The sequence below is a fragment of the Ranitomeya variabilis genome, chromosome 1, assembly GCF_051348905.1.
Source record: "Ranitomeya variabilis isolate aRanVar5 chromosome 1, aRanVar5.hap1, whole genome shotgun sequence".
In the NCBI taxonomy this organism is placed as follows: Eukaryota; Metazoa; Chordata; class Amphibia; order Anura; family Dendrobatidae; genus Ranitomeya; species Ranitomeya variabilis.
Genome location: NC_135232.1, coordinates 216,651,917 through 216,676,882, shown reverse-complemented (window position 1 = coordinate 216,676,882; position 24,966 = coordinate 216,651,917). Strand labels below are relative to the sequence as shown.

General features: G+C 41.3%; 1 protein-coding gene across 1 annotated transcript in view; it reads right to left on the bottom strand.

Annotated features, from left to right (window-relative positions):
• Positions 1–4,770: 4,770 nt before the first annotated feature.
• TMEM116 (transmembrane protein 116) overlaps positions 4,771–24,966 on the bottom strand; it is a 77,231-nt gene continuing 57,035 nt past the window's right edge. The window contains exons 5-11 of the mRNA XM_077292527.1: positions 19,854–19,946; positions 17,697–17,746; positions 10,522–10,599; positions 9,025–9,154; positions 8,584–8,725; positions 7,542–7,609; positions 4,771–6,728 (exon numbers count right to left, since the gene is read on the bottom strand). Of these exons, the coding sequence (XP_077148642.1) occupies positions 6,531–6,728; positions 7,542–7,609; positions 8,584–8,725; positions 9,025–9,154; positions 10,522–10,599; positions 17,697–17,746; positions 19,854–19,946 (759 nt within the window). The 3' untranslated portion in view covers positions 4,771–6,530. The remainder of the gene's footprint in view (positions 6,729–7,541; positions 7,610–8,583; positions 8,726–9,024; positions 9,155–10,521; positions 10,600–17,696; positions 17,747–19,853; positions 19,947–24,966) is intronic.

The following is a 24,966-nucleotide window of genomic DNA, read 5'->3' as shown; positions in this document are numbered from 1 at the left end:
CTGAAGATACTTGGTTAGCACACAAGCGTGCTCACTCATCAATAGTTGGTATGACAGCCCGGGGTCTTCAAAAGAACCCCATGCCTGTCATTGCAGATCTCCTTTGGACACTAGCACGTAATAAGTGTTAAAAAAAAAAAAAAAAAAGGTTTTAAAAAATGTCGTGCCCGAAAATGGTACCAATAAAAACATCAACTAGTCCTGCAAAAAATAAGCCCTCACATGACGTGGTCAGCCGAAATATGGAAAAATTATAGCTCCCAAAATATGGCAAAAACTAGTTTTTTCAAACTTTTACAGCTTTTAGTGTGTGACAGCTGCCAAACATAAAAAACCTGATATAAATCTGGTATCGCAGAAATTGCACCGACTCGAAGAATAAAGTCGCCTAATCACTTATACTGCACGAGGAACAGCGTGAAAAATAAATAAAACCAATTCTTCACCTGCTGTTGATTTGTTCATTCTGCGTCCCAAAGATCGCAGTAAGGTTCGGCGCACAACAGGGTTTCCATGTAAATCTCTGAAATATGTGATTCAGACGGAACCCCCGACAAAAGATTCCCTATAATGAGGCAGATGGAGGCACTGTGGATGCCATAGGACCTGCGATCCGGCGGTGTCTGTCTTTTTAGGATTGCATGAAAGTGCAGTTGGCCAAAGTTTTGTGCAATTCTGAAAAGAAGCACTCTGCTGAATAGAGGCCAGACGGAGTCCAGAGTAATTCTGCTGCCTCATTTTAGTGAATGGATCCCTCTGGGGTTTCATTTGAATCACGTCAGTCAGAGATTTAGATGGAAACCCCCAATATAAGTGCTCAGCATAATGCACCCTATAAATGAAATCCCAAACATTATGTAAAATGTTCCTAAGAAAAGCTTCAACTCAATCCACAATAAAAAAAAAACACATTCCAGCTCAGATCCATCATCTGTTAACGGAAATATAGGGGACTTCTAAGTTACTGGTAATACAAAGACTCTTGAAAAGCAAAATGGCTCCTCACCCTCCAAAACAAATTCAGCAAATTCTGCGCTTCCAAATCCAAATTCCCCCCTTCCTTCTGAGCCCCAGTGTGCCTAAACCACATATAGCACCCACATGTTTGGCATTTCTGTAGCGATGAGAGCCTGCCTAGATTACAGGTGCGTGTCTCCAGAAGTATGAGCTGGGCATAATGTACTGGGCACTACGGCAGTTTGCAATTTTCACTCACATCCATTGCTGCTTGTTTCTGGAAAACACCCATGGAGTCAAAATTATTATTATTATTATTTATTGGTATAGCGCCATTTATTCCTTGGCGCTTTACATGTGAGGAGGGGTATACATAATAAAAACAAGTACAATAATCATAAACAATACAAGTCATAACTGGTACAGGAGGAGAGAGGACCCTGCCCGCGAAGGCTCAGAATCTACAAGGGATGGGTGAGGATACACTAGGCGAGGATAGAGCTGGTCATGCAGCAGTTTGGTCGATCGGTGGTTACTGCAGGTTGTAGGCTTGTCGGAAGAGGTGGGTCTTCAGGCTCTTTTTGAAGGTTTCGATGGTAAAATTGTCACTACACCTGTAGATACATTCCCCAAGGGGCATAATTTCCAAAATGGGGTCACTCGAGGGAGAGATTCTGCTCTTCACCCCCGGCTCTGACTGACAGCTGGCAGCAACGTAGAGCCAGTGTCAGTCAGAGCCGGGTGGGGCGGTTACAGAGGCCTCTCTGTATACTCAGAGAATTGACTTGACCAGCTCTGCCTCGCCCCCCATGACTGAATACTAAATGCTAGTAAAAGCTGGCGAGGAGAATAAAGATCATTTTCTCCCCACTGCATTTGGCTGCGTGCAGGCGCCGGACAGCATAATAATGCTGTTAACCTGCAGATTAACCCTATATCTGCAGGTTAACAGCATTGTTCTTGGTAACATGTTCCCTTTCACATGTAAACCACCTTGGGGTAAAGGGGTTAAGACTCATTTTTGAACCCTTGAGAGGAAGGTAAAAAAAATGACATTTGCTATATATTTTTTCTACAAACTGAGATTCTAGATTTCCAGTATGTCTCCTCTGAGTGACCTGCTTCGGCGACGCAGGGTCTGCTGCCTCATCTATTCTTAGGCAGAACTGACACACAGAACCAACACTTTGGATAAACATTAGTGGTCATCATGGTCTCCGTTAGTACGCAGGGCGGCTTGTGTGACACGCACATTGGCATAACTTATGTCACTTAGTTGCAAAGTATGATTATCAAGTGCTTGCTTAGTGTAATACGTAAAAGAAATGTAGCAACCGTCGATGTACATAGTGTGCTGTGGAAACTTGTGATTCAGGGCGAAGAAATTCCTCCTGAGCAATGCTTGCCACATTCTGTGCTGGGCAATGTGTGGGTGAAAGAAGGCTGATGTCACAATGTGGTCACTTATGTGACTGAAGTACCAGCACTGAAGTTTGCCAACAGGAAAGCACAAGCAATTACCAGTTTGACATAGCAAAAATGGATCTCAAAGGGCTCAATTCAACATTTGTGATTTATTGAAGTTGTTTTTTCTTTTTCTTGTCTTTTGGTATTAATTAATTGATTTTTTTGTGCCAAATTATTCAAAACGGCACACATGGATCATGAATTTGACACAAAATTTAAAATGCTTTTTACTTTTGTCTTTTGCACCAAATTGAAAACTCCCCTAGAAACTTTAGCCTCCTGGAGAAGAATGAGATGAGCCGAAATATGTGACATTTGGTAAAAGCTGCATTTCATGAATATGTCTAAAACATCTGAATAAGCAAAGTTGTTGAGGAAAAATAAAGGACTTAAAAAAATAACTTTAAAGTGACACAAAATGTATAGACAATGAGGTGCAAATATTAAAGCCACTAAAATACTAAAAACTAAAAAGGAGCAAATTAACCCAGAAGAGTGGAGAAACTGCAATGATGAATCAGACCCATAATGTTTAAGGGTGGATATATAATAATGTACATAACGCAAGGGTCGTCCGGTCACAATAAATAGCATTCTTAGTACATGCATTTGTTAGGTCTTAAAGAGAACCCATCAGCAAGTTTTTAGCCCCTACTCTACGTCATTGTGTAAAGCATCTGAAATGTTGGTTAGATCTATACCTTTGTATTATAAGTTTATAGATGGATAAGGACACCGCGCTAACTAAATGAGACAATGCATCAATGTCAAATGGACAAAAATGTATAACAAGCTGAAAAAGACGTGCGGCACACTGGAAATGAAAGTGAAAATGCAACTTATGTCCACACTGCAGTGGACGCTGAAAAAAGCAACAGTACCGCAGAGAAAACCAATGTAAGTGCCTAGTAAGGTCACAATAAATCATCAAAGTGTATATATAATAGAAGAGTGTACACTTACTGGATAATGGTGTTGTTGCTGTGTGAGATGCTGGCGGTATATGCAGCAAGGGCCGTCAGCGTTCTTTGGATATTGGAACAGAGCCACCAGCGGCTCAGGTGACGAAGAAGGTCCGTAGACCTTCGAAACGCGTAGGCTATAGTGCTCCTGTGCGGCATCCGTCCCTAGCTCCTTGCCTTTTTCGCTTTTTGGTGACGTCACCGCAACCACGCCCCCTCTTTTCACCGCTCTTTGTAGCGGTTTTTCTCCTGTCCACGTGTGCTGGTCTCCTGTGTTCCAGGAGCGCGCGGCGCACATTCACCAGGGAGGACGCTCCCCACGTTGCTAGGTGCTTGTGCCGCCCGGCGCTGCAGTCCTGGACACTTCACCGCCAGACACCTGAGCCGCTGGTGGCTCTGTTCCAATATCCAAAGAACGCTGACGGCCCTTGCTGCATATACCGCCAGCATCTCACACAGCAACAACACCATTATCCAGTAAGTGTACACTCTTCTATTATATATACACTTTGATGATTTATTGTGACCTTACTAGGCACTTACATTGGTTTTCTCTGCGGTACTGTTGCTTTTTTCAGCGTCCACTGCAGTGTGGACATAAGTTGCATTTTCACTTTCATTTCCAGTGTGCCGCACGTCTTTTTCAGCTTGTTATACATTTTTGTCCATTTGACATTGATGCATTGTCTCATTTAGTTAGCGCGGTGTCCTTATCCATCTATATATTTTGCCCTTTTTTATGACAGATCCAGCACAGTAACTGTTTAGGCACCTGCAGCTCTCTAGTTTAGCTTTTTGGGAGCGCCGGTGTGTTTATCCTTTTTTGTTGTATTATAAGTTTGTTTCTCCATTTTCTAGAAATCCATGGGCAAATGTTTATGCAAAAAGGCTCACAAATGCAGGGGGATTGGCCTGTACAGTTCTCTGGCCTCTCTCCATCTTCCTCCTCCGGCCGCTGGCCTCCTGTCTGACTTGGAAGGTCACTCTTCTCTATAACCTGCTCCCCTGCCCAAGATCTCGAACAGGCACCACATTTCCCAGGGATCTCAAAAGAAAAATTGCTGAAAGGTTCCCTTTAAAACAATTTGTAAAACGCATACATCCATCCAATGTGTAGCAGGCAGTCACTTATGCAACAAAAAACTATAAAATTAAAAATGTCTCCATTTGAGAGACAGGAGAGGGTTTTTAAAGAGAGGTAACTTGCATGATTGCTTTCTTTTACATGCACTTTGCAACTTTACCCATCTAAAAAGTTGACTCAACCCCTTTAATGAAAACTTAAGGAGTAGAAAACAGGCAAGGAAAAAGGAATGCAATGGATTAGAAAATAATGCATGAGCATGTGTAGAAATCTAGTGCTCCCATAGAAAAGGGAAAACGGTTACACAAAGAAAATACTTTATTTCTTTACAAAATAAAAACAATATATAAAACCATGTAATAAAAACAGATTTAACACAAATAAAATGTACTATTACTAACTTTCTATTTAAGAACATGGCTGGGTACCAGTAATATCAACCTGGTACGTGCCGCATCACTTAAAGGAGACCTGTCACCTCCAAAGACGCTATAAACCCCCTGATATAGTGGTATTCTGCAGTAATCTCATGTCTGGGAGTGTTACTGGGACAGCAGATAAAGGGAGAAAGTTTTATTCTCTATCCGTTCGCTTCCAGTCATTGGCGCAGTGCCGGGAGCAGTTACAGTCGCCACTCCATATGAGTGTGCTGTAGTCAGTCCCCGGGACTTTGGCTGACGGTCGGTTTTGCATAGGCCTGTCCATCAGTGTGCCAGAGGAGTGATTACAGAGCGTCCACAGTGACTGTCAGTCCCCGCACCACTCCAACGACCGTAGGCGAGCGGCTGCAGGAAAGATAACTCCCATTTTCCTCCTGAAGCACACGCTACCAGTAAGACCACTGAACAGGATTTATATGTTATTTATTTGCAGATCGCCACTATATGTGCAGGTTAACAGCGTTTCTGGAGGTGGAAGGTCCCCTTTAAAGAGTGATATCAATTAGTGCATTTTCATGAACCTGATAAAATGGCTGCAATGTGACATTTTTCTTTCTTAAAGGTATGTTCACACATGGTGGCTATGACACAATGCAAAGTGTAGAATCTGCTGTGAATCCATTAAGAACCTGCATGTAACTCATTGCAGATTTGCTGCTACATGACAGTGGGAGATTGTACAGGTGAACATACCCTAAATCGGCACACTGCTGCCTGGATCATAGTGCATACAGCAGTGAGCGGAGGGTGTGAATGGCAGGTAACCCTGGCTGTCATCTACTCCCCGCCATTCCTGAAATGACCTCCTCAGCCAATACTGGTGATGCCATTAATTGTGCATGTCTCCACTATGGCTGCAGTGCTCACGCGGAGAGTCCATGGCCGCTCGCTGTATGCAGAGCGCTGCATGCCAAGTGCTTACATTTGTATGTATACATCCTGTGCTGCTTTCTGCACTATTTTAATGTATCTGTCGTATAAAAGAGAAGCGATATGTTGTGATACAACGATCATACTTGATATAAGCAAAACAGACAACAAGAAAGAGCAGCGACTTCACTTCAAATAAATTATTTCCATACCCTTCTTGCAGGAGTTTCTGCAGTTTCCTATTTGTTGGCTTTTTTCCCATTCACTAGACTCAAAGAACAGATAACATAATACTGCCTCTGTCCATCTAACATAGGCGAGTATTTTTACCAATAAATATCTCTGGTGTCACTAAAACTGACACCGGTCACTGGCCTCTCATTGAACTGTGCTATGGAATAGAGTAGACTGTGCCTTTCCTACAAGTTTGTGAAGATTCAACTGCACTTTTCTTTCTATAAATATTATCTTTCATTCATATAAATGGCTTAAAGACCATAATTCACAAACTACTTCAAGATGTCTTCATAGCTTGGCATTGTTGGGGGCATCCGTACGTTCACTGGTTAGATTCTTTGTGGCTCATCTTAACCATTACTCCAAGGCACGACTGATCTCCATCCTTCTACCAGAGAAGGCAATCCAATTCATTGAAGGAATCCTTCTTCAGGATTGTGTCACCAGTTACTATTACATCTACTTCCAATCTATTTTATAGAATCCATGGTCCATGATTATTGATATTGGTCATTAAAATGCAGAAACCGTGCGCGGCGCTATGTAGGTGTTAGATGTCTGCATGCTGGCATAAAGATTTTTCTGAGAGCGAAGAAGAGGCGTCTGGGTATCCACATCGCGGCAACTATTCTGTTTCAGGCAGCGAATCATTTGCTGTGTCCATCCATATGCCAGGCTGTTCAGAAATCCTTGGGAAATTGCAGTAAATGCCTGAAAGATGGAAGTTTTAAAAGCAAAGTGAGTACACCCCTCAGATTTTTGTAAATATTTTCTTATATCTTTTCTTGGGACAACACTGAAGATATGACTCTTTGATACAAAGTAAAGTAGTCTGTGTGCAGCTTGTATAACAGTGTAACTTTGGTGCACCCTCTAAATAACGCAACATGAATGTCTAAACCGCCAACGACAAAAGTGAGTACACCCCTAAGTGAATATGGCCAAATTGTGATATAATAATAATAATGTTGGGACGAGGTTCACACAAGGGAGTTCATACTCAATGTTATTTTATTTCATTAGCATTCAAAAAATTACTTTCTAAGTAACACAAGTTCGGACCTCTACGGGAGGTACAGCTATTTAGGTTTTAATCACGCTGGACCAAAAGCTTAATTTACATTGCCATATTATTGGTCAATGTGAGAGCACTATCCTTGATTCCAAAAACAACGATGCATTGGTAAGTAAGAGACCCATCGGGCATTACTGCATATCTGTCCATATCTAGTCCATAATATCACAGGTCCTAGGGACCACTGGGTCATAAAAGACATAAATAGTGTCTAACCCCCCCAAAAATGGAGCATACTCTCTAAGAGCAGAGCACTGCCCCTTCTCCTCCCGCTATTCAGTGGTGACGGATCCCATACAATGACAGCAAACCGATATTCTGTGAGCCATAGGGGTTTGATTCATAAAGGATACTGGAAAACTGTATAACTGGTCTTCATACAGTGAAGAAGCTTCAGTAACTGAAACCGAAAAACCCTTTTACGTTAACGGTCATTCTTATTAACTCACCTGGATATAACACAATGCTTGGTAGCTACTGTGTATCCCCTTTAAGCTAACAAGGGTCAGTGTGACAACTGTGATAGAAAAAAAGACACATTGATAATTATTATATTTATCTATTTATACATTTTATTCAACAAATACTTCAAATTAATTCTCACATTTGATCGTATAAGTGTCTAAATCTATGTAAATATTATATATTACAGAATTGTCTGATAATTTTGGAAAAAAGTACCAAAAATATATAAAAGAAAAGTCACTGCTTTACATGTGCCTATATATATGTAAAGAGGAAACCAGATGTTAGGGATGTTTCCCAGATGCAGGAGTTAGGAAAAAAAGGATCAGTCAGTGAACATGCCGAATTCTTTGTTCTCATATGGAATAAACTGTAAGCGGCTGCAGGGAGAATAAAACATACATTTCTCCCAGTAGCCGCTGCTCCAGTAAGCCGGCTAAACAGGATTGAAATGCTATTTTCCTGCAGATTAACCCTGTATCTGCAGGTAAATAGTGTTTCTGGGTGTCACAGATCCTCTTTAAAGTGGATCTGTCACCATACACACTGCATCTATTATTAACATATATTTTAGACCTTATAAGTTTGGTGAACTTACTGTAAAAATCCACGTCAGAATGGCTGTAAAATCCTAATAATAATTGAGTACTTTATGACTCAAGCTTTAGCTAACATTCTCATTATAATGATACAGGCAAACTTAAAAAGCCATTTTCACAATGTTTTTAAAGTAAGTATAAAAGGCTCAAAAATTCACGATATCTAAAAGATCTATTCAATAATGCACGCAGTCAGAACTGTAAAATCTGGCAACAGATCCTTTTAAGTGAAAACTGTTAAAACAATCTCTCTTAACCCTTTGAGGAATTATCCCAGTGCTACAAATGTTCTACAACATTATTATACTGTCAGTATCAGACTATGACTAAAATGGTGTCTGTTCCCTTAGGAGGTCAGTTTTCACTGTCAGAAAAACCCTTAAATGTAACACTGCTGAAATACAGGACTTGTGACTAGCACACTGACCTGGTAAGCTACAGAAAAGAAAGATGGACGGAAACAGTAGGAAGCTATGCCTGGTAGCAGTGATGACAGCCCAATGGTCTTGTTCTGGTCTTGAGTCTTTTTGATACATTTTGAACAATCGACAGGAGTATGCTACTATTGCCTAGAAAGAGATGAAATGTACAGGTTATGGCAGGGATGAATGCAGCGTCACACCAGTTAAAGCATTATTGATCATTGGAAAGATGGATAAACCAGCTGAAGTGCCCCCAAAGTATTAGATCAGTGTCCAAAGATACTAGTGATCACGGCGGGACACACTGCACTTCTTTCGCACCCCAGTCTTGAGGAAGCGTGTGCTGGAGTACATTTCTGTCGTAATTTATGCCACTTTTATGACATTTTTAGGCTAGAACACTGTTTGATGAATCGTCCCCTTTGTGTTATGTTGTAATTACTTACCAAAATGCATAAGGTTGCAAGGCAGAACGTAGTCATGAAGACAGATGTGCTATAAGTGTGTAAGACCGCACAGTCATCATATCTGTGAGTGTTGTCTGTAATCTGGGATCCAATATTCAGCACCAAACAGCTGTGAGAAACATGGAGAAAAATCAGCAGAGAACATAGTGTGCGATGTAAGTGACAAACACTGTTTAGAAGTGCCTGACTTCCATCATACGGATGCATGCACTACATATATCTTTTTGGGAACATTTTAATGATATTATATGGGACGTCTACAACAATAAAGTTTATTATTTTGCCAAGCGAGGGTCTTCCGGATGGATTGAGAGAGCAATAAAATACTAAAACAACCTGTTTGTTTATTTCATTAAAGTACTTTTTAATAATGTGTGTGTGTGTTTTTTAACCCTTTCATACAATTGGATTAATAATGGATAGGTGACATAATTGACGCCTCTCCATTATTAATCTGGCTTAATGTCACCTTACAATAGCAAGGTGACATTAACCCTTCATTACCCCATGTCCCACCGCTACACGGGAGTGGGAAGAGAGTGGCCAAGTGCCAGAATAGGCGCATCTTCCAGATGTGCCTTTTCTGGGGTGGCTGGGGGCAGATGTTTGTAGCCAGGGGGGGCCAATAACCATGGACCCTCTCCTGGCTATTAATATCTGCCCTCAGTCACTGGCTTTACCACTCTGGCGGAGAAAATTGCGCGGGAGCCCACGCCAATTTTTTCCGCCATTTAACCCTTTATTTTAGCAGCTACAGCGCTGAAATTTTGCACATACACACTACTAACATTAGTAGTGTGGAATATGCAAAAAAATGGGGATATGAGATGGTTTACTATATGTAAACCATGTCTCATATCCTGTCGGGTTTGTGCAGGAGAAATGAAAAGCCGGCAATTGAATTACCGACTTTTCACTAACACCGCTGCGTATTTCTCGCAAGTCACACTGCTGGTCCGTGTGGAATCCATATTTTTCTCGCCCCCATAGACTTTCATTGGCGTATTTTTTGCGCAATACGCTGACAAACGCAGCATGCTGTGATTTTGTACGGCCGTAGAAAGGCGTATATTACGGATGCGTTATATACGGCTGATAGGACCTGACCCATTGGGAATAATTGGGCCGTTTGTTAGGCGTGTTTTACGGACGTATTTTATGCGCTCTTACGTCCGTAAAACTCGCTAGTGTGACGGCAGCCTTACTTTGACCAAAAGCAAGACATATTTAAGATGGATTTTTTTTTCCCCCGAGTGGATTGCTGAGTTCAGGAGTCAGAGAAATGGCTCATAAGTGGAAAAAGAAGCAGATTACATTCATAAGATATATCACAAAGTTTCTTAAATTTGTTTGTACTATTAATTTAGGTTTGTTGAAACAACATTAACCATTTAAACAATCTATTCATCCTTAGATAAGTATTATTTTTTAAAATATTTCTGTATTATTTTATAGAAACTAGCTAATAGGTTTTACCTGTGGCTTCTGTTCCCGTAGCATTCCTTCATGTTCCCATAATAAAATACAGGAAAGATGAATAAAACAGGAATTACACTAAAACAGAATGATACCATTAGATATATAGTGAAATACAGTTGTATAGAATAGCAAATCATTAACAGAATGTACTTTATTGAAAGTAATACTATTTTGTGTTATCAGTTCTTTATTTAGCACAATGTACCCCTGATAAAGCCCCATCACTAAACTAAAAGGCTATTTGCACACGTCAGGATTTCTTGCAGAAATTTCCTGAACAAAACCGGACATTCTCTGCAAGAAATCCGCATGTGGGGTTTTTTTTCGCGTTTTTTGCGCGTTTTTTTTTTTTTGCAGATTTTTGGTGTTTTTTTCCGGAGGTTCCCAATGCAATAATATAGTGGTAAATCCACAAAAAATCCGCAAAATTAATGAACATGCTGCGCTAGTTACCGCGATGCGTTTTTTTCGCGTAAAAAAACGCAACATATGCACAAAAATTGCAGAATGCATTATAATTGATGGGATGCATACACTCCCTGACAGAAGTTATGTCGCTTGTCCATGTTATGTAAATAAAAGCTTATAACCTGACGTTAAATTCATCCATTGGTTGTATAAATTATTCTTTTGAAAGCTGAAACCCTACGAAATTTGGTATAGGTTAAGAAAATAAATTTGCATCAATGCAGAAATATTGATCAGTTAATGGACACAGAATGGTCAGATTTTGGCAAGACAAAAGTTTTGTCGCCCACAGAAAGTAATGTGATAGTCAAACAAATAACTACCGTATATACTCGAGTATAAGCCGAGATTTTCAGCCCAAAAAATGGGCTGAAAGTGACCCTCTCGGCTTATACTCGAGTCAGTGTCGGCGTGGGGTCGGCGGGTGAGGGGGAGCGGCGGCTGTCACATACTCACCTACTCCTGGCGCGGTCCCTGCATGTCCCATGGTCTCCGGGCAGCTCTTCCTGTGTTCAGCGGTCATGTGGTACCGCTCATTACAGTAATGAATATGCACGCATATTCATTACTGTAATGAGCAGTACGTAACCGCTGAACACAGGAAGATGTCGCCGGCTCCCGGAGACCATCTGACAGTGAGACGCTGCCAGGGACCGCGCCGGGAGCAGGTGAGTATATCAGGGGAGGTGAGCATTGCGCGATATTCACCTTCCTCGTTCCATCGCTGCGCGCTGCTCTGTCTTCCGTCCTCTGGCTGACTGTTCAGGTCAGAGGGCGCGATGACGCGATTAGTGTGCGCGCCGCCCTCTGTCTGAACAGTCAGTGCAGAGGATGGAATACAGAGCAGCGCGCAGCGGTGGAACGTGGAAGGTGACTATCGCAAGTGCCGGGGGCCTGAGCGAAGAGAGGTAAATATGTGTTTTTTTTTATTTTAATCGCAGCAACAGCAAATGGGGCAAATGTGTGGAGCATCTTATGGAGCCACAATGCATGGAGCATATCATGGGGCCACAATGTATGGAGCATCTCATGGGGCCATAATGTATGGAGCATCTTATGGGGCCATAATGTGTGGAGCATGTCATGGGGCCATAATGTGTGGAGCATCTTATGGGGCCACAATGTATGGAGCATCTCATGGGGCCATAATGTGTGGAGCATCTTATGGGGCCCCTAATGTGTGGAGCATCTTATGGAGCCATAATGTATGGAGCATCTTATGGGGCCACAATGTGTGGAGCATCTCATGGGGCCATAATGTATGGGGCATCTTATGGGGCCATAATATATGGAGCATCTCATGGGCCATAATGTGTGGAGCATCTCATGGGGCCATAATGTGTGGAGCATCTCATGGGGCCATAATGCATGGAGCATCTCATGGGGCCATAATGTGTGGAGCATCTCATGGGGCCACAATGTATGGAGCATCTCATGGGGCCATAATGTATGGAGCATCTTATGGGGCCATAATGTGTGGAGCATCTCATGGGGCCATAATGTGTGGAGCATCTTATGGGGCCACAACGTATGGAGCATCTCATAGGGCCATAATGTGTGGAGCATCTTATGGGGCCCCTAATGTGTGGAGCATCTCATGGAGCCATAATGTATGGAACATCTTATGGGGCCACAATGTATTGAGCATCTCATGGGGCCATAATGTGTGGAGCATCTCATGGGGCCATAATGTGTGGAGCATCTCATGGGGCCATAATGTATGGAGCATCTAATGGGGCCATAATGTGTGGAGCATCTTATGGGGCCATAATGTATGGAGCATCTCATGGGGCCACAATGTATGGAGCATCTTATGGTGTCATAATGTGTGGAGCACCTTAAGGAGGAATAATGTTTTGAGCATCTTATGGAGTCATAATGTATGGAGCATCTTATGGGGCCATAATGTATGGAGCATCTCATGGGGCCATAATGTATGGAGCATCTCATGGGGCCATAATGTGTGGAGCATCTTATGGGGCCATAATGTGTGGAGCATCTCATGGGGCCATCAACCTTTATGCAGCATTGTATGGGGCAAATGTTTCTATGGAGCATCTTATGGGGCCATTATTAACCTTTGTGCAGCATTATATGGGGCATATTTTAATATAGAGCATCTTATGGGGCCCATCATGAACTGTATGGAGCATTATATGGGGCTCCTGATTCAATATGGATATTCAAAAACACTTAACCTCCTGATGTCTCAATTAATTTTACTTTTATTGGTATCTATTTTTTTTTTTACATTTACCGGTAGCTGCTGCATTTCCCACCCTAGGCTTATACTCGAGTCAATAAGTTTTCCCAGTTTTTTGTGGCAAAATTAGGGGGGTCAGCTTATACTCGGGTCGGCTTATACTCGAGTATATACGGTAACTTAAAATACAAATATATGTTGCATAACATTGGTGAATGAAGTTGTGGTGCTATTAGAGTCATATTTAATATTTTGTGTGACTTCCATGAGCTTGAAGGACTGCATCCATGCTGTTCAACAGTGATTCATACAATTTATTAATGAAGTCACCAGGAATAGCAAAGAATGCAGGCTTACATGCCTCCCAGAGTTCATCTAGATTCATCTTTGGTTTTGTCTTCCAAGTTTCATCTTTCATCCTACCCCAAACATGCTCAATGATGTTCATGTCTGGTGACTGGGCTGGCCAGTCCTTGATCACCTTGATCTTTTTTGCCTGGAGGAACTTTGTTGTAGAGATGGATGTATGAGATGGAGCACCATCCTGTTGCAGAATTTGACCCTTTTTATGATTTGGAATATAAGAGGTAGCTAATACTTCTTGATATTTTAGGCTATTGATATTGCCTTCCAACTTTCAAATGTTTCTCACACCCCCATACTGAATGTAACCATAGACCATGATCTTTCCACCACCAAATGTAACTGTTTCTGGGTGTATTTTGGATCCATACGGGCTCCAGTAGGTCTCCTGCGGTATTTACGGCAGCTGTGGTGTAATTCTACTGAAGATTCATCAGAGAAATCCACCTTCTGCCACTTTTCCAGCGTCCATCTGTTTAGCAGGCTGTGGGACTTTGCAAATGCCACACGGTTTTTTATTTGCCTTTTGTTTAGTCCTGGCTTCTGGGCACTGATTCGACCATGAAGGCCATTTCGAGACAGAATCCTACAAACTGTTCTAGTTGACACAGGGACTTGAGGTGACCAGGCCTGTTGGAGCTCTGCTGCAGTGGAAGAGGGGCTTGCTTTGGATTTTCTAACCAACAAACGTTCCTCCTAAGCAGTTGTCTTGCGGGGTCTGCCGGACCTGGGCTTGTCAAACACATCTCTAGTCTCTTCAAATCTTTTTTTAATTCTTTGTACTTGATGCTGAGACACATTAAAGGTGCCAGTCACCTCTGCAGTGGATCTGGTCTTCAGCCTCTTGATAATCCAGGCTTTGGTCGAAGGGCGGATTTTTGGCATGTTGTCAGAGCTCAAGTTGCAGTTCAAGTGAAGGTCTGGGGTGCGGAGTTTCTTTTTATACACACACACTAATTAACCGATCAGTTACTGAGCACAGGTGAGAATGTAAGCTAGAATTGGGTGCATTATATGACCAGGCGACAAAACTTTTGTCTTGACAAAATCTGACTATTCTGCGTCCATTAACTGATCAATATTTCTGCATTGATGCCAATTTATTTTCTTAACCTAAACCACATTTCGGAGGGTTTCAGCTTTCAAAAGAATAATTTATACAACCAATGGATGAATTTAACGTCAGGTTATAAGCTTTTATTTACATAACATGGGTAAGCGACACAACTTCTGTCAGAGAGTGTATGTCTGCGTTTTTTAAGTGTTTTATCGCGTTTTTATAGCGAAAAATCCGGAACGTGTGTACACAGCCATATACTGCCACACACCTACTGGTAAGCATTTAGTTTTCCAGCCGCACCCCTACAGGGAAAATTACACGTTACATATTGTCTATTCAAATCAATAGGTCGTCTATGTAATCAAGAAAACTCTTTGTAATGTTTCTGAATGATGAGGATCTTGAGAAGGATATCCCCCTCTATTAGCTCCAAATGAGTGAAAGGGAATTGCCTTTAATTGAAAAATCCCTTTAATCTTTAAACATGTGTCCTTTTAAAGAACTTGCCTTGGTGAAATGTGGGTCAACACATCTGTGATCCAAAAGAGGGTCATGAACAAATCAAAGTAAAATCAAAAAAACTTTTGGCATGCAGTCTGATTTACAGAACACGGGACTTTGTTATCTGTTTACTAATGAACACTCATGAACCCAAGCAAAACTAAAGCAATGGGCAGAATAGCTGGACATCCGGGTCCATGTACTATCTTGCCCCAGTTTACTTTCTGGAGGCCTAAACATTTACAGTCACAGCCAAAAGTGTTGGCACCCTTGAAATTGTTCTATAAAATTAAGTATTTCTCCCAGAAAATTATTGCATTACATGTTATGTTATACACATGTTTATTTCTTTTGTGTGTATTGTAACACCAAAAAAAAAAAAAGAAAAAAGGCAAATTGGACAAAATTTCACACAGAATCCTAAAAATGGCAGGACAAATTTGTTGGTACTCTCCACTTAATATTTGGTTGCACACCCTATGGACTAAATAACTGCAATCAATCATTTCCTATAATCATGAACAAGCTTCTTACACCTCTCAGCTGGAATTCTGGACCACTCTTCTTTTGCAAACTGCTCCAGGTCTCTAATTTTTGAAGGGTGCCTTCTCCCAACAGCAATTTGGAGATCTCTCCTCAGGTATTCAAATGGGATTTAGGTCCGGACTCATTGCTGACCACTTCAGAACTCTCCAGCACTTGGTTTCCATCCATTTCTAGGTGCTTCTTGAAGTATGCTTAAAGTCATTGTCCTGCTTTCTGACACTGTACACTACATTGCAACCCAAAATCCTTTGGTAATCTTCCCATTCATGATGCCTTGCACACAGTCAAGGCATCTTGTGCCAGAGGAAGCAAAACAACCCCAAAATATATTTGAACCTCCACCATATTTGACTGTAGGTACTATGTTCTTTTCTTTGTTGATGATTTCCCGGAAGGATTTCGGCTTACGTACATTTTGCAGTCTAGTCTAGTCTTTTATGTCTCTGTGTCAGCTACTTCGTGCTGACACTGATTAGCCCTGAGCATGCAGGACAGCTTGAATTTCTTTGGAACTTGATTGGTGCTGCTTATCCACCATCTGAACTATTCAGCGTTGCAACCTTTCAGCAATTTTTCTCTGCCATCCATGTCCAGGGCCATAGAATGTAAACTTCCTGATTATGTTGTGTACCATGGACAAAGGAACATCAAGATATCTGGAGATGAACTTGTAACCTTGAGATTGTTGATGTTTTTCAACAATTTGGGTTCTCAAGTCCTCAGACAGTTTTCTTCTCTTTCTATTCTCAATGCTTAGTATGGCACACACAGACATGCAATGCAAAGATTTAGTCAATTTCTTTACCTTCTCTCCTTTTTATCTGGTTTTAGGTGTAATTTTCTTATTGCCCATAACCTGTTACTTGCTACAGGTTAGCTTGAATGAGCATCACATGCTTGAAATAAAGTTGTTTAGCCATATTTTTGGAAAGGTGCCAACAATTTTGTCCGGTCTATTTTTGGAGTTTTGTGTGAAATGATGTTCAATTTGCCTTTTTTTCTCAGTTTTTTTTGTGTTAGTCCAATACACACAAAAGAATTAAACATGTCTATAACAAAACATGTAATTGCAATAATTTTCTGGGAGAAATACTTCATTTTGTGGAACAATTTCAAGTTTGCCAACACTTTCGACCATAACTGTATTTGGGCTACGGATAACATTGCTGTGCACATTTATGAGTACACTCCTGTATAAACAGCTGGATAGTTTTCAAACATATCTAGGTGTAAGAGCTTTCTCAGGCGAGACTAAAAATCGGACAAGTATAATCCGATTAAGAATTGGATTGCACTAGGACCAATGTTATTCTATAAGAAAAGTGTAGTCAGCTTACCATTAACTGTGCTTGGACTCCCTGATGCCAGCCAATGCCTCGCACGGATGAGGCTGAGAAGCCGTAATGATTTAGAAAAGTAAAAGAGGACCCAGCGATGGGAGGGGGTGGCTAAAAAATAACTTTTATTGTGGAATTATAAAAAGAGTGAAAAACACATACTGTATTGCCGGGCACTGTACACAATTAGAATCTGTCCTAATTGTGTACAGTGTCCGAAAATATGTGTTTTTGACTCTTAATAATTCCACAATAAAAGTTATTTTTTAGCCACCCCCTCCCATCGCTGGTATACTGCGAGTTCATCCGAGAATCGGATTACACTCACCTGTACAAGTCTATGGGTGCATGTGAAACATCAGACTGCATTCGGATGTCATTCAAGTGCAGTCCGATTATTGTGGACGCCGGCAATGGAGAAGATGGAGAAATTACTTTCTCGGTCTGCTCCGCAGTTTTGCTGTGATTGTCTCATGTAAGAGAACAGGAGGGAAGTGCTCTGATACTTGAATCAAACTCTGACATACTCTTACCCAATAATCGACCCGATTCTCTTGTATGAGAGGAATCAACAGCCGTGTAACCCAAGACTAACACTTTTTTCATGACATCATGATGAAAAATGCGTTATTTATTGGTAATTAGGGAGAATGAGATTATAAAACTGCTAATAATGATAACAAACTGGTTTTACCTGCATAGAACTGTTGCGATTCTTCCAATGCAACATCTTGTATCTGAAATCTAGGAAGAAGATATAAATAATTCATTGTTGTGTTATTACACTGGCTTATACAGGACGCACCCCATGATTCTGACCTTCATACTGCTATCTAAATGAGGAAATGACAACACGAGGAACCTATTGTTTGTTTTCGGTAACTCTTGGTTATATTTTCCATGAACAGACGCCAGACAGAGCTAGTCGAAAACACAACCAGACCCAAGGCTGTAGTTTCACCTGAGTGCAGGCAGGGCATGTCCACAAGTCAGTGCTAGGTAAATACCTACAGGCATATGTCAGATCACAAGGCGGGCAGAGCGTTCACATTAATTAGAAGGTCAAAAAATATACAATTTAGATTTATGACTGCAATGAAGAAAGCATTCAGTTTTCTCTTGTTGCATTCAATTATAGCCCTTGTCCCTTTTCTGCATCATCACATACTTGTACTTCGTGAAATGGATCCTCTTCTTACTCCTCTTTACACTTTCTGTGCAGTGTGACTATAGGCGGCTGTAAAAAACAGCCTTCTTCCCGCCCCAAACAGGAAACAAAATATTTTGATACCGGATGATCAATCATTGCTGATTAACCAACAATACAGATCGTAGTATGACTTAGGTAGGAGGCTGATCACTCTTTTTTTTTCTGAAGCATTTTTAAAATGGAACCTGTCACCGGGTTTTTCCTGTACAGTCCATTACCACCATCTTTTAGCTCTCTGTGAAAACATCCCTACATCCCTTTACATAAATCATGTTACCCCACAAGACTCATGAAAAGTCTTTAACAATTGTCCAACACCGTATAGTAATGGGTAACGAGAGATCTGACGAGCGTTTTCGGAGTATGCCCGCAATCATTGATATGGGTGACATGTCCTACATCATCCACAGCCCATACAGTGCACATGCAGATAAGGGGGATGCCCTGCCCTCGACAGGGCACGGCAAATCATGCAGGGCTAGATCATAACTGCACAAGTGCATGATTTGTACAAGCTTTGATGACGCAGGAAGCATCATCCATGTCCATAAAGGCTGCAATGGTCATTGTGGGTACAGAGGGACGCCGAGCATTGTCTGGAGACACCCATTTGGGCTGTTTGACGCATAAGCATACAGAGCGGAACAATTATAAACACTTTTTTGAGGTAAGTAGGGGAACTGGGTTTATATCACAGCGTTGTAAGGTCATTGCTACTAAGGGACAAAAGGTTTCCTTACAATGGAAACCGACAGTAGATTCATGCTGCCCAGACAACAGGCCACAGGGGTTGGATCTGCCTGTGTCAATGAAGCCATGTACAGTATGCTCTGAAATGCTGCAGTGTTTCAGAGGAAAGATACCGGTACTTTGAAAAGAAGACTATGCATCTCGGAATACGAGTCCCAGGCAGGTCCTTTAAGGAGAGATCTGTCAGATTAAGGGAGCAGGAAAAGGATACACTGCCAGGTACCTGTCTCAGACTGGCCATTCAAAAGACACATTTCCTGGCTGTTTCTAAAGTATGTTTTCTCAGAAACGAAGCAGAATTTGCTGCAATAACATAGTCGGTGTCTGATTCATGCTTTCTGTGGATTGGGCAGAATGAATCGAATATCAGATTCGCTTTAAGCTCATATATTTGAGAATAAAATAATTTGAGTTTTTCTGTTGGGGAGATTTGTTTCTGTTTAATCTCTATGAAACTGAATATCACTGTTGTTTTTTTTATTTTGGACCCAGAAGGGGGATGTGTGATTGCTAATTCTTGTCACACCAATGGCCAATAGATGGACAAAGAGAGAACCGTCCTTCTCTCAAGTTCCTTAAATGCTTCAGTCGCTACTGAATACAAAATCTAAAGGGTTCACAAAGGCAAGACTGTAGCCAATCAGTAGGAGACCTCAGTAACAGTGATTGGCTGCAGTGCTCACGTGTCAATGCTGGAGCCTGGGGAAAAAAAACTAGCGAGGGAGCAGGGAAGCATTGAAAAAAGCCATAGTGGATTTGTAAAGTCAGTATTACTCCTATTTTAGATCATTGTAAGCTGTTAGTGAAAGATAAAACGTGGTAGGACAACCTTTAAGCATAACACAACCTTTAAGCATAAATCAAAGCTTTATTTTACATGTGCTGACTGACCTGATTTAAGTCGTGGCTTATTCTTCTTCTGAAATTACTGAAGGTCTGCCACACAAAGTTGATTGTATATAAAATTGTTGAAAGATATAACATCTGCAGGGAAGAACAGGACATCTTATGAAACTTTACTTAAGATGACAAATGCTAATTATGACTTTCTAGACATAATAAGATTACAACTGGCCATAATGTAGCTACTAATGGAAGAGAACTATATTTTCAGTTTCAAGGTTTTGTTCACATGCGAAGATTTTTTGTAGAAATTTCTGAAATTGTCCCATTTACCTCAATAAGCCCCACAGAAGCAGAAACAACTCACACAGATATATCAGCCCAGAGAAGAGCGGGCATCATCATCTGGCAGTACTCTCCTAAAGCAAATCTCCGTGAGGTGAAAGTAAACCTACTGTATATGGTTGGGATGTGTGACAGACTTTGTATTTTAAAAAGTTTTTCTAATATATTAAAGGGAACCTGTCACCCCCAAAATGGAAGTTGAGCTAAGCCCACCGGCATCAGGGGCTTATCTAAAGCATTCTGTAATGCTGTAGATAAGCCCCCGATGTATCTTGAAAGATGAGAAAAAGAGGTTAGATTATACTCACCTGGGCGGGCGGTCTGATCCGATGGGCGTCGCGGTCCGGGGCCTCCCATCTTCTTACAATGACGTCCTCTTCTTGTCTTCACGCTGCGGACCGGCGGAGGCGTACTTTGCCCTGTTGAGGGCAGAGCAAAGTACTGCAGTGCGTAGGCACCGGTAAAGGTCAGAGAGGCCCAGCGCACTGCAGTACTTTACTCTGCCCTCAACAGGGCAGACACAGTACGCCTGCGCCGGAGCCGCAGCGTGAGGACAAGAAGAGGACGTCATCCTATGAAGATGGGAGGCCCCGGACCGCAGCGGGAACGCCCCTGGGTGAGTATAATCTAACTTCTTTTTCTTATCTTTCAGGTTACATTGGGGACTTATCTACAGCATTCCAGAATGCTTTAGATAAGCCCCTGATGCCGGTGGGCTTAGCTCAACTTCCATTTTGGGGGTGACAGGTTCCCTTTAATAATGAGGCCCCATGTGCACAGGGGAGTAATACAAAACTGTACTCACGTCCCATACGTGTGCAGCTGTGTCCCACACTAGACTGCTGACATTAACATCAGGCGGTGCAGCACATGATGCATGATGGGAGAGGATGTCAGCGCCCATCTAAGTACAGGTTTTATTATGTAATGCCCCCTTGGTCCATGGAGCTTTATTTTACTGTATAGTGGAAATCCCTTTAATACAATACCCAAAAAGTCCATTTCTCTTCTTTTTTTTTCCCTACTCGATATTTGTTTTGGGTCCACTACTTTTCAGTTAAGTGGAAAGGACATTTCAGTTGTAGCCATTTCTTTAATAAACTTGCTGCGTGGGAACTAAGAATGGATGTTCCTGTAACAGGAGCATAGATAGTAATGTTCCCTGTTTTAATATTTCAATCATTTAATTCCTTAGGTGCTTGAGAAAATGTACAAACCACTTAATATGTTAACTCAAATAAGACATTCCTTTTCCTACTCTACATTTGCACAATCCAATAGGTCAATGAGAGCTTATATAACTTTACTTAGTTTATACTCAGTTTAACCTGACAGATTGCCATCAAACACACCGCCTTGCAGTGGATATAGACCCTATAAAAATGTGCATACAAAGTCTTTTTCAGGTGGGCAAACAAGCCGGGTTTTTCAAGATGAAGACCCTTCAAGAAGAAAAACACTAGAATTTCCTGAAGCGTCTTTCTCTTGAAAAACTTAGCGTGGTCACCTGCCTGAAAAAGACATCATATACATATACCCTTAGTGTTCTAATCACTGCCTCAATTTTACGGAAACTGAAGTTTAATCAGATATGCTAATTAGGGTGCTCTGTGCACCTTTGTTGTGGCCTTTGTATGCCCCAGCCTTCCCCACTGGCTATAGACATGGCAGGATTACCTGAAGCGCACTGTCTTCAGAGAAACCTCAAGCAAGGCAGCGCTGTCAAGGTGGGGGCAGGCAAAACCAGTGGGCAGAACAATGCTTATGATTAATCTTCCGTTTCTGCTGAACGGTGGCAGCTATTAGAACACCAAAGGTATCATTTTTTTATAGGGTTAAATACCCTACAAGGTAGTTAGTTTGTAGTAGTTGGGCAGACATACTACCTTTAAAGGGCAATAAATACTTCAAATAACTTCCTGTGGGAGTACATGAGGAATAATTCAGACCATTATATGACTTTCATCTTGATGTTTAATTAGTTTTGCCCTCTTCATTTGTAACTGACTCTTAGCTGGTGGGAGGAGAGTAGCTGCTACGATGACTCCCATACACCGCACATACAGATGGATTTCTGCACATAATTGTTCATAACTGCATAGTTAGCACATGGATAGAATTAGAAGTGGTATGGATGAACCTATAAAACAGTACTGAGCAGTGTAGATGTGAATCCAGTTTGGGATGAGGTAAAAGACTTGTTAGATAGCTCAGCACAATCTTTCTGTGTCTCCCTTTGCTTCTTTTCTCATTCTGCTCCTTTTTACTCCCAAAACATATAATAGGAGTGGTAACCTGACACCTCCCTATACTGGCAGCCCCAAGACAGAGTCAAACTATTTTTCTTCAGAATTGATTGGGAGTTCAGCAATCATGGTTAAGGAGAAGAAGTAGCTCATAAATGGAGAAAGAATCAAAATTGTCATGAGATCTATTACAAAGTAATAGCCTATGCTATTGATTTATGCAAAGATTGTTGAAATAACAGTTCCCCTTTAAACTCGAACTATAAATGTTTTAAGTGTAATACATTTTATTCCATTGTACTTTATTTCCTGTTCATCAACTGACTTTATTTTATTTATTTCGCTGATACTAATAAATAAACATTATATAATTCAAAGGGGTTTTTCTCCAAGAACTCTTCCTGTCCAGAGAGTCAGTCTGTTTATCTGGCTTTCTTCTATGGGTATTCAGACAAATTGTTGAAGTAATATTAATGTATGCCATGTGAAAACATAAAGTAACAATCCCTTCCGTATAATCCAAACCTCACACTTTAATATAGGGAGTTTCTTATTTTCTATCTTAGCAAACATCTATTTAGATATTGTGAAGCATGGCACCAGAGAGATCATGCTGAATCCCACCGCTGCCACCACATGTGACAAACCCGCACCTTGCCACCCTGCCTGACGTCACTATTACGTTGGAGGGATCACGGGGTACGGTTTTCGCACTTGCACCAACGTGACGTTGTGTACCAACTGGTGACACGTAAGTTCAGCTTGGCACAGTTTTACAAAAACACCCTCTGTCCACAGGGTTCCATCGGGGAGTGAGAGGATGTGGCCCACAAAGCCGCTGACGTGGCACCGCACTTGCTCACAATCCTGACAGGCTGAGAGGCCCCTTTCACTAGCACCGGTGAAACAGCGCCTGGTCAGCCTGGTAGGATGGACACCAGTGCTTCATTAGATATAAGCCCGGTCCGTTAACGGAATTATATCAGACAAGAAATGCAAAATGCAAATAAATTTATATAATTTATACAATATAACTTTCTGGATTTTATTTTTGATATTCTATCTCTCAATGTTAAAATGAACCTACCCTTAAAATTATAGACTGTTCATGTCTTTGTCAGTGGGCAAACTTAGAAAATCAGCACGGGACCGAATACTTATTTCCCCCACTGTATCTGCAGTGCTATGCAGCAGTCACTACATACTGAAAGGAGCTGCCCTCTTTATCTCTGTTCAATATTGCCATTGACTAGCTGATAACAATTGATTAATGGGTGTGCTAGGTGTTGATCCTTACAGATCTGATATTGATCACCCATCATAAGGATAGGTAATCAATATATGCACAGACAAGCTCTTTAACACTAGGTTTCCACATTGCATTTTTTCTATTGTTAGATTACATTATTGTTGTAATTTTATAGCAATTTTTCTGTGCTTGTTAAATATACCTTTAACACCTGTTACAGTGCATCTCAAGACCACAAGCGTTTTTAAAGCAGGTTGCTGTGGTTTTGCTGTGTGGTGTTTTTGCCAGGCAGATTTTAGTTTTTTTTTAACGAGTGCTGCAGGATCTGTCAACATCAACAATCCTAGACTATAAATATGCTGAACGCGTGACTAATGACTGAGCTTTACTTTAGTTAGTGCAGCCTTCATCACCAACTGCTCGGCACTCATGTTTTTTAATTGGAGGAGGCAGCTGAACAAGTCTGATCACATTCTCCGTAAAGAGAAGAACTGTGCAGTCTGAGAGAAAGGCTGCCCTAACAAGCAGACGGTGCTCCATAATGGAGAAGAGGGGCACTAAAACTTATATATTAGTATATGGCACAAAATCATGTCCCTAGCCCATATGTTAAAATAAAGATAAAGTGGACAACCCCTATAACTACTGCATTCCTTACCTATTCCACCAAACTAAACTAAAGGTGAACTTCAAAGGTCACCAGGTTTTCCCAATTTAAATTAATATTACCACCTTTAATGTGTCTTTTACAGCAGTCTAGCAAAATATATATTAGTCCCCAACACCCTTTGCATACCCCAACAAAATACCTTTTATAATTCCCCCATACAGCGCAGTCCGGGGCAATGGGCATCACTGGTCTTGCTCGGCGCCTCCTCTATCCCCACAATCGCCATCCTCCTGCCGTGCTTCATGTGGATGACACGTCCTATGTCATCCCTACATGTGCCGGTTTTATTCCCAGGTCACGGCGCCCCTCGGCTCAAACCACACCCCGGGAAGATGCCAGTGCAAAAGACATTAGCAATAAAAAATGATGAACAAGGGCTCAGAAAATTACCAAAAAGATGCAGAAGGACAAAAAATGCTGGTCCCCGAAGCATTTTCCTCTTAGAAAATTTGGCAGACTCACCTTTGTGTAAAAGACTTTGGCCACCATTCAGCAAAAGCAATTTCACCAGAATTCTGGTGTAAATTGCTTTAAATAGTGACAAAATGTTGCTTCAGTGAACACCGTAAATAAAATAAATTAAAAAATGGCAAAAACATTAACTTTTTCATCATACTGCCATAAATAAAATGCGATCAAAAAATCAAATGG